At 35.3% G+C, this 11168-nt stretch overlaps 1 protein-coding gene across 1 annotated transcript; it reads left to right on the top strand.

Annotated features, from left to right (window-relative positions):
• Window positions 1-9020: 9020 nt before the first annotated feature.
• On the top strand, window positions 9021-10853 carry LOC145663709 (RCC1 and BTB domain-containing protein 1-like). The gene has a single exon (XM_081729799.1). The coding sequence runs from the start codon at window positions 9177-9179 to the stop codon at window positions 10803-10805; it is 1629 nt and encodes a 542-aa protein (XP_081585925.1). The 5' UTR covers window positions 9021-9176; the 3' UTR covers window positions 10806-10853.
• The last annotated feature ends 315 nt before the right edge of the window (window positions 10854-11168 follow it).

Below are 11168 nucleotides of genomic sequence, written 5' to 3'. Positions count from 1 at the left end.
AGGTCCAACTCAAACTTTTCAAATGGCAAGGGGGGTTAAGTAGCACATCGTTTGAAAGCTGTTGTATAAGGACACACTTTTTGCGATAAAAAAAATTGCCCCAGGGTCCCCTGCAGAGTCCCAGACGGGGTCCAACTCAAAATTTTCAAATGGCAAGGAGGGTTAAGTAGCACATCGTTTGAAAGCTGTTGTATAATGAAAGAAAATGGTGCAAATCTCGACTCTCTAGGACAACCCTGTGTAAAATAGCGGCGGGTCAAAATGTAAACAAAAAATTAATTGAAAAGTCCATGGTCACCCCTATAAATCGGAAACGCTGAGACAAATGTGAAAACAGGAAAGGAAGTGTAGTATTATTTTCAAAATACAACGATTTAAGTTGAAACATCTTATCCCAGGGCCCCCACAGTGTCCTAGGTGGGGTCCAACTAAAAAGTTTCAAATGGCAAGAGGGGCTAAGTAGCACATCATTTGAAAGATGTTAAATGAAAGAAGATGGAGCAAGTCTCGACTTTCTACGACAATCCTGTGCAAAATGGCGGCGGGTCAAAATGTAAACAAAAGCTTAGTTGAAAATCTATGGTCACCTTGAATCCAAGATGGCCGTTTAAAACCATATTAGTACAAATCTAAATCTCTTTTTTTTCTCTAATATGTATTTAGAAACAATAGGAGAACTAAAGAACAATTGAATTTCGATTCACTTTAACTATTATTTCATTCCGTAACAACACATATCGTCGCATGAGAACCAGAGGAACGTAACTCAAAACTGCAGTTTTTGTTTTCATTTTTGGACGTAATTTTGAAAGCCCCACTTGGTATAAATGGAATGTAACGCCATCTGTTTCCCTTGTCGCTCATCTGCTGTAATGTAGCTCAATTACCATCTTATTAAAAGCACATCTTTCTAAGAAAATAATATTTTTGTCCTCTCGCCTGTAAACCTGTAAAATGGAGTTACGTTCCTCTGGTTCTCATGCGACGATATGTTTGGTTCCCAATGCGGTCACGGTTCTCTCGATATAATTTACGTGAATATAACGAACATGCGATGAACACATCTTATTTCCTATTCATACTACTAAACAAAAATTCAATACCTTTGGGTATTTTTTTAATGTTGTCATATGTAGTTCATACATAAAGGACTTGCTGCACCAGTCAGGTTTTTGGCACTATTGTAACGTATTGGTGGTGGCTACATTTGTATGCTATTCGTTTGTTTGATCGCAATATTTCAAGCAAAACCATATTTTAAAAAAAATAACTTACAAGATTGGCAAGCAGTACCAAACCACGTGTAAAATCATTTCAGTACATCGAGCTGCGCAAACTATGTTGGTTTGTCACAATATTCCAAGAAATTGCATATTTAAATACAAAATCATTTTTCACGCTGGCAGCCATATTGGATTACAGATGTTACTCTTTGATATTTTGTGGATATCTGCTATTAACCATAAACGTAAATACCACATTTCGTTTTTGCAACATCAGTGGTTTGAGCTGGAAATGCGCTCGATACAAGTGCGGCATTTTAAACTCAAGATGTTGCGTGTTTGAATATTTCGCAACTTTTCGTCATCTACTGAACAACATTCATGATAAATTTGGTTTTCCTAGCTTAGCAGTTGAGTTTGATATGTCTCTCCTTTCGACATAGATTTTAAGTGGCCATCTTGGAATCAAGTGGCCATTGATTTTCAATTAAGCTTTTCTTTACATTTTGACCCGCCGCCATTTTACACAGGATTGTCGTAGAAAGTCGAGACTTGCTCCATCTTCTTTCATTTAACAACATCTTTCAAACGATGTGCTACTTAACCCCCTTGCCATTTGAAGAATTTCAGTTGGACCCCACCTGGACTCTGTGGGGGCCCTGGGAGTAGAGGTTTTAACTTAAATTGTTGTACTTTGAAAATAATACCACACTTCCTTTCCTGTTTTCACATTTGTCTCATCGTTTCCGATTTATTAGGGTGGACATGGACTTATCAATTAGCTAAGTTTTTGTTTACATTTTGACCCACCACCATTTTGCAAAGGGTTGTCATAGAGAGTCGAGACTTGCTCCATTTTATTTCATTTTACAACAGCTTTCAAACGATGTGCTACTTAACCCCCTTGCCATTTGAAAGTTTTGAGTTGGACCCCGTCTGGGACCCTGCGAGGGACCCTGGGGCAAAGTTTGTTTTACCCCAAAAAGTGTGTTCTTGGAAATGATGGGATACGTGTTTGTCGAGATTTCCATTTACCCAACCGTTTCCGAACCAATGACCCGATTCAAACTATTCTGCCAGGTATTTTTTTTTTTTTTTTTTGTGTGTGTGTGTGTATATTGAGATTATAACTTAGTGATAACTTACTAATAACAGATCATTCTCTCCTCCAGATTTCAACGTGAAATTAGTCAACAATTCTATTCGTCTTATATTTAAATCTACAACTATGCATAGGTGTTTATAGGACTCAAAACCACATAGGCTATTGAATTTATACTGTGAATTAATGTTATTAGCAGGGCCCGGATCTTGTTGACCTAAAATTTTCTAGAAAGTGACCTATAAAATGACACTAAAATTCCTGTAAAATGCCCCTAAAATTCACAAAAATTGACCTAAAACTTGCGTTTTCTTAAATGTTTATTTCGTACAACATTGATATTTTAAAAATATCCATTGGATTTTAATTAACGTTTGTCGCTCATATTCAAAAAGTTTTGTTTCAGTTAGTTGCAGTCCATTGATCATTTATGTCCGTTGATCAGTCCATTGTACGGCATTGTAAGTATTGAAACCGTCAATTCACTCCCGAGTTGAAACTAGGAAACAATCTTAAACAATAAAAGTTCGCAAGTGCAGACTACATGAAGATAATAGATAAAAACCTGTTTAAAATCCTTGTACGCCTTCTAATCCATTTTTAGTTATTCACGTGATCACATCCTTTGTGGTCAACAACCCAAAACTGTTTGGACACCTACCAACCCCCACCTTTCGTTAACCAGTTACAGTTTAGTTTTCATTAGCTTGTTAAGAATGCAGTTTTTACACACCCAATAGTCATGAAGCAAGAAAAGAGATTATTCAACTTCGTCTTTTCCACAACTGTAAACCGTGTACATTTAAAGATTTCCTTATGTAGAAGAAAAAAAAAATAAAAAGACCATAAGTGACCTAAAAGTTACCTTAAGATATTAAAAAATGACCTGAAATTTCAAAACAGCAAAAAATGACCAAAAGTTGACCCTAAAAAAATATATTTTTAGAACCTAGAGTTGATGGATAACGTTTTTATTAGAATTTGCCTTGTCTTATGGGTAACAGAAAAAAGTTGACTTGTCAACAAAATCCGGGCCCTGGTTATTAGACTGGTAAACAAGACGTAACATAAATTCTGGGTACAGTTTTACTATACGGATCCACAGATCGTAAAATGTACGGAAAATTTGAGGAAGTCTTTAATTTGCCCATTTTATGTCGAGAACAGAACCTAACGAATCCCTGCAGCACTTCTAACCCGTTCCTATTACTACTGCTACCCCTGCCCCCTACTCCTACTCCTATTACTACTTATACTATGGATCCGTATAATAAAACTGCACGAAATTCGGTTCTGAGTCTCAGCTTCGGAAAATATTGTCATGGTTTCTACATGCGATAAACTTTTTCAAGTGAAGACCACAATGGAAAAAGGAGGTAAGTCAAGAAATGGTCGTAAATGAGTTAATTGCGGAATAACGTAGCCTGAAAGGTGTAATTTTCATGGGCTAAATCCCACAGTAAGAAGAAGAAGATTAGTCGCTAAGAAATATAATGCTAACCACTTTTCGTACAGGGGAAGAAGTAGGTAAGTCAGTAGAAAACTGCAATTGTGTAAAATTATAAAAAAAACTGACTTCCCTCCTTTTACCCCTGAAGTCTTCAAGTGTTTTATATATTGCTGTTTCATTTAGACTCATATAAACACATAATGAAATGTAAAGGTGCAGCGAGTGATCAGAATTGCTTACTAATAGCAAGTGTATGAGTTGATACCCATGGTTGTGCAGAATAGTTTAACCTTGGGAACTCCGGTAGGAACTTGTATGGTTTTGACACCACATAAACTGTAGGTACAGTTTTACATAGCCTCGCTCCTGGGAAAGGACGCAAAATATCAACAAACATGCAAAGAAGACACCTTTAGTTTAAAAGGAAAGATGAAGAAAATAAACTTCTTTTATCTTAGCATCCCGTTTATCTCGTCACTGTAGTCGGAGGTGCTATGCACATAGTACTAAATGTTGCTCTTCCATCTTCTGATGTGTGATGGACGGTTGATGAGAATAAAGTAGTAGAATCTAGAGAGAAAGAAAAGCAAAGGATGATTTTTAAAATATTTAAAAAGTTGTTTGAAATTTGGAGCAGCAACTGTAGATGTGCCGTGGTATGAGAGAGGACGGGAGAAAAAGGAAGATTATCCGATTAGCTGGCAACCCATCCGCCAAAAAGAGAGAAACTGTTACCATTCTGTTTATTTTTAATTAGAGGATTTCGCAAGATAAAAACGGAAAGTAAAATAAATTTTTAACTAGTTTTAGCTAATGGAAGAAGACTGTAAGAGAACGTGGAAAAGCAGGCAAAGAGAGAAATGTAGAAACAACACACGGTCACAGACCAAACAAACTCCTGTCTGCTCTTGTTGTAGCAATGACAAGTGGTTTATATTTTGTATATGCATAGATTTTACTCGTATAATTATATATATTTGTTGTAACATAATATTCGTTGACAAAACAATTGATGCTTTCTTCTTCACTAAACAGTACGAGGTATATTAAACACTCTATCCCTAGTACCGCAATTGCTTTTCTGGTAAGCATTCACAGGAAATGTAGTGTAAATATATTCAGTGTTCCGGAAACTAAACTTAAAATAATCTTAATATCACTTGCAGTACTCGTTTTCTACAGGACTGATCAAACATCAATTAACATAAGATTTTGCTCTTGAGAAAGTTCTACACTATACAAGCTTGAATTTTAAATCAACTGGTCCTTATGCAGAGTCGTTCTGACGTATGATTAGATCCATACTAATGAGTTCCACTAACATATATTTCCTGCACTAGTCAGACCTTTAGTATGACTATAATCATATGTCAAAACGACTACACAAGGTGGACTGTATTTTATATTAGTAAACCCACTGTATGTTATTTACTAATATAATATTTAGTTATTTAACTTTATTCGTTACCCACATTATAATAATAATAATAATAATAATAATAATAATAATAATAATAATAATAATAATAATAATAATAATAATAATTATTATTATTATTATTATTATTATTATTATTATTATTATTATTATTATTATTATTTATACATTTTTGCACATAGCACAGATATGTTCCTTGGATACTAGTGCTACAGTTTCGAGTTGAATAACAATCTTGGATATAGGGATGTCTAAGAAGGTGGCAATACTATTAGAATGTATAAGTTCTAAACCGTATTGCATCTAACATGCATTTGTCCTGAAGTACTGAAGTCTGAAAAACCCTCTAGATGCAGAAGTCATACACACACATTGCATAAATCCTAAACTGGGGAGTACGGTGGCTCAGTGGTAGAGCGCTTATCTCTGGTGCGTGGGGACCCTGGTTCGATCCCGGAGAAATTTGTGCTCGTGGGTTTTCTCAGGGTACTCCCGTTTCCTCCCACTTTCTCATTTCACCAATTCTTCCATCATCATTCATTTGCTTTAATCATAATATTCCATAGCCTAAAGAGCGTAATCGTGGAATGTTAAACTCACAGATTTCATTTCGTCTTCCTCGGGGTTCTCATCCCTCAAAGGCCTTGGATACAACTCTCCCCCCAATTTACCACTCTTTTCCCACAAATTTACTTTCTCCTCCCATTTTTTTCCTACCAAATTTTTGAATTTTCCAGTTTCAATATGCCATTTTTCATGAAAAATTGTCTCTCAATATATTCTCATTGACGCAACTTACGTCATAACTTCGTCTGTGTGCAAGGACGCCCAAGGTTTGGTTTCCAAGGGGGCGGGGGGCAAGTATAAGCGACACTTCAAATATAGTTTCAAATTTTGCTGTAACTAATGTAAAAATTCTATTGGGTTTTCGATATTCCCAAGTACAATTTCCTCTAGGAAGGGGCGAGCGCCTCACCTTGCCCCTCCTGATGGCCGCCCTTGTCTGTGTGTAACTTTTCATCTCCCATACTGCAATATAATACAGCGGGTTTTGAAAATAGACTATACAAGAATAATTAGAGAAGCACTGTTTGAGTTTGGCCTCATCTTATATTGTAAACGACAAATTTTACAGGTTTTCTCCATTAAATTTTTACGATTCCACTTAAGGAAAACACGTAAATTACTTTTTCTGAGCGTCTGACGCGTTTATATTCTGTTAATCTTTGTAGCTGTCTTTCAGTGCAATACTTTGGCACATAAGGATGTGCACAACAAGCTAGAAAGAAACCTATATAATTTAATGAGAAAAATGTTTAGTCGTCTTCAAGTCTGTCTCGGCCACTCGGTCATTTCGTGTCATGGATCTGGGTTTAGTGAATCATGGATCTTACTCACAAAACGTAACTTGTCACGATCGTTCAATCAGTGGGTCACAGGGATGAATGAGTTATAATGGTACAATTAGTTTTTAGGGCGGCTTTCAAAAGCAAATTAATTGCAATTAATGAGAAACTTTAAAATTATGTTTAAAATAAGGCATGTCCTTGTTTCTAACAATCGAAAGAACTTATATAGATCGAGAGAAATTATATAGATTTAGGGTCTCCTCCCCAAAGAAAAGAATATTATTGCATCTAAATGGAATTTCAGTAACATTTGCTGTTAATTCTACAATATCATTAGCATTTAACAAATAAATAAATAAAATATAATAAAATAAAAATAAAAAATAAAATATACCAATAATCGGTTGATCTCACTAAAAATAACAAAATGATTGCGTGAGTGTAAAACACCATGTGTAGTTTACCAGTAAATTGAGAAAAACATATTTTTGCTTAGATATCGATGCTGAACGAAAACTATGCAACCTATTAAGATGAGACTGATACTAAAATATACCCTTAACAAGCTCTTCATAACAACTCTTACCAAGACGACACTCACCAACCCATAATTATGACTGACTCCCAAACTTCATTTTCTATTTGTTTCAATTACGAGATGTGTTCAAAAAGTATTGAACCTTCGGTTGCCAAAGATACAATTATTGATTTGGAAACCCGAAATATTAATACCCTTCAAAGTAGTCTCCTTGCTAATGCAGACACTTTAACCACCACTCCCATCATAGTGGGAAACACTTCTGTAATTCAGCTTTTGGAATGGTGAGTAATCCTGCCGTTGTATTCCGCATTATGTCTTCTTTTAGCTCAAATCGGGTCCCTTTCAGTAGCATTTTCAGCTTACATAATAGCCAAAAGTCACATGGAGTCATGTCGGGAAAGTAAGAGCCTGATGACACACAGGAATTACCGTAAATGTTGTGTTTGGTGAAGAAAGCCTGGATCAAATTTCGCGGATACTCTTCTTATGCCCAGATTTTCGTTCAAAATTGAATATGCCGATCCGATTGAATGGTTGCCGATTGAGTATCGCCAAGGTTTGGGCAAAATTTCATGGAATATCGCTGCTTAAGTTTTTCTGTTATTTTACGAAAAACATCCAACGACCGCTCACTACACGTCTTCACTCGTTAGCCGACTGCCAACAACTGACTGTGGACGGGGGTGTGGAGGGGGGGGAATTACGACTGCGGATGAGTGTCCCTTCTACATCTACACTGAAGAAACTCTTCCGCGCTTTATTCGTTTACGAGGGGAAAAATAAGGTTCTATACTTTTTTGAACACAACTGGTATTATCTAAAGTTAAAACATATCAATAGATAAATCATATCGAGATAAAACGAAAAATGACATACTTAAAAATACATTCTAGTGCATAGTTTTCGAGAAAGTCAGACTTTAAAAAAGAAGTTAAACCCGAATGAACCGAGAACAGTACAGCGGCTCAGTAAGACAGCGTTCACCTCTGTTAGTACGAGGGTTCTTAGTCCAATTCCCGCCCACGTCAGTTTGTGGTGAGCAGCATCGTGCCCATAGGTATTCTCAGAGTTGTCCCCTTTCCTTCCATTGATTCTATATAATCATTCACCTTCATAAACCATCTATCTTTTTTAGCATAACAATGGGATAGGAAACTAGAACTTTCATTTTCAACAATAAGTGATAAGAGTCTGGAATTTATTTATCAATACAATATTTTACCTTAATGTACATCCAACATCGACAAAATTACTTTCGCCAAAAGGCAATCCAGGTCGCAAACTTCAAACTCCTTTAAAATCTTTAGTTAGTTTCTCCAACATCTCTATAACGATCTTAAACATGGATCTGCGAAATGTGAGCTTCTAAAGTTTCAGAATTATAGTCAATGACGTGAGGTTAAACCTTTCTTTCCCGTTTTAAATACATTGTTGGTTAGATCATTATTCTACCCAGGTCCATATTTCTAAAGAGCTGCTTCTTGGCTATATAGTAGCTTATACGCATTTTCAGCGCAGGGAACCCAAGTTCTATACCTGTCTGGAATCTATATAATTCAAAATCCCATGTTAAGTTGAAGGTTTAGGTCTGATATAGACTTGATACTGAAATGGACGCTAAACTTTAATCCAACTATCCAAGTTGATATATCTATAATAATTGACTGTAACAAATTTACAAACTCAGCCTTTCTACAGTTAATAGTTTGTATTAAAATACACAGATATATCTTCTTTAAGACGCTGGCAGCAAAGATAGGGAAATGATCTTTGGATAAATTAAATAAATAAACACGACTTAAATATGCAGATTTGTTTAGAATAATTGATAATCGCCATGAACGTTTAAAACAATACACATTTAAATCAATATTTGTCTATTGTTCTGCGTGTGTGTTTGTTACCTTTAAAATTCATATTTGCAAAGACTAACGGCAATTTTGTGTTACATCATTTGGACAGTATATTAGAATATTATTTCTTTTTATATAACCTACAGTATATATTGATTAATTAGTTTTAAAATTATTAAAAATAAATTGCCTTTAGTAAGTCGTTAATTATAAAAGTGACATGAATCAAATCAACAACTGGTGGATTTTTAGCATGGTAGATCCTGAAATGCTTCAAGATATCAAACTGGCCTGTGTTCTTGGAAATGATGCTGGTGCAGGTGTATTTGTCACGACGAACGATGACGTGTATGCTTGTTTAAGTTTTGGTCAACCACAACCACTTAATTGTCTGCCCAGAAAGGTGAAAGAATTAAGCGGGAAAAGAGTTATTGGCTTTGCTTGTGGACATCAACATGTATTGGCCTTAACCGAGACAGGCGATGTTTATTCGTGGGGAGATAATGCTTTCGGACAATTAGGGCAAGGACACTTACGAACTGTTTATCTTCCAAGCATTATTAGTCAGTTTCACTTACCAAAAATTAAAATCGTTGAAGTGGCATGTGGATATGACCATTCTCTGGCTCTTTCTAGTGAAGGAGAGGTTTACTCTTGGGGTTCCCTAAACAAAGCTCGACCACAGTCTATCCCAAATACGAATCCTGAAAAAGTACATTGTTTCCAAGTAAGAAACAATTGTACAGGTGCTGGAGATAGTATTAGTACATCTAAAATAGTGCAAGTAGCGTGTGGTGCAAATAGCTCATTCGCACTAAAGGATACAGGTGAAATTTATGGATGGGGATACAATGATAAAGGTCAGCTTGGTGTTGGTAAACTTAGCTACTTCGAGCGATGTCCCCTGAAAGTCAAAGGTCTCAAAAACATAGTTATCACGAAAATAGCATGTGGAAGTAACCATGGCATTGCCTTATCAATCAATGCAGAAGTTTTCACTTGGGGAGATAATGAATTTTGTCAACTTGGATTACCCAATACGCGAAAGAAATTGATTCCTCGAAAAGTTAATATAGCAAATAATGAAAGAATAATTGATATCGCTTCAAGTGTTTATTCTAATATATCAGCAGCAATGAGTGATAAGAGACACATATATGTTTGGGGTCAATGCAAAAATATGTGTCTAGAAAAACCTACAAAAACTAGTTATCATCACTTCGGAGATTTCTTTGCAAGTTTCGGAATCACTCCAGTAACAATTTCCTCAGCTAATGAAGACCAACACAATATCACAAATAGCTTTAAAGATAGTTTCAATGATAAATCGTCCAGTGACTTTGTCATCAAAGTGGAAAATCAACCAATACACGTCCATAAGTCATATCTAATGATTCGATGCAAACATTTCAAGAATTTATTTCGAGATGAAGTGGCAGACGAGCTAATAGTCAAAGGATGTAAATACAATGTATTTAAATCTTTCCTATATTATCTTTATACAGACGAATTACTGATACCAGAAAGCATAGATGATATTGTTCAATTTATGGATATCTCTCTATGTTACGGCGAGAAGTGTCTACTGGAGAAGTTCGAGGAAGTGCTCAAACGGAAATTGTCGAGAGAAAATGTTGATAAGTTAATCACCATTGTTAATACGTACAATTTTAAAGATTTAAAAGAACATTGTATGAGGGTTGCTGAGAAATGTAGCAAAAGTGATTATGAAGCTAAAACAATTTTGCCAAAGGTTGATTTGCCAGGTAGAGGTAAAACTAACACAGATAAGAAAGTTATTAAAACTATGCGATCAATAGAGTTACACCTTCCTCGTTTAACGTTTTAAATTGTTCTGTTCAGATCGCTGAAAATACACTAAAATTCTTCAAATGTATTCTTGTGTTTTCTTTATTCTGTTCTTAAGGTATTTGTTTCATTATTAACCATTTAAGAATGCTCCAAGAGCATTGCCAAAACGAACTTAAAAGGAATTTTTTTCTTATTATTTCTACAGCTTTATACCAACTGTTGTTATACTTATTAAACGATTCTTGTAATATATCTCTCCATTTATAATTTCCTTGAATACTAAATTTTTTCCACATGTTTTGTTTAAGTGTTCTGTTAAAACGTTCTACGATATGTTGTTATACGAAGACACATGCTCAAAATAGAGGGCTCAAAATTGAAAAAAAAAAGTCACTAAATA

Source organism: Thermobia domestica, chromosome 11 (assembly GCF_964235325.1).
Source record: "Thermobia domestica chromosome 11, izTheDome1.hap1.1, whole genome shotgun sequence".
Lineage (NCBI taxonomy): Eukaryota > Metazoa > Arthropoda > Insecta > Zygentoma > Lepismatidae > Thermobia > Thermobia domestica.
Note: the sequence above shows the minus strand (reverse complement) of the source record. Positions and strands in the feature narration are given on the sequence as shown.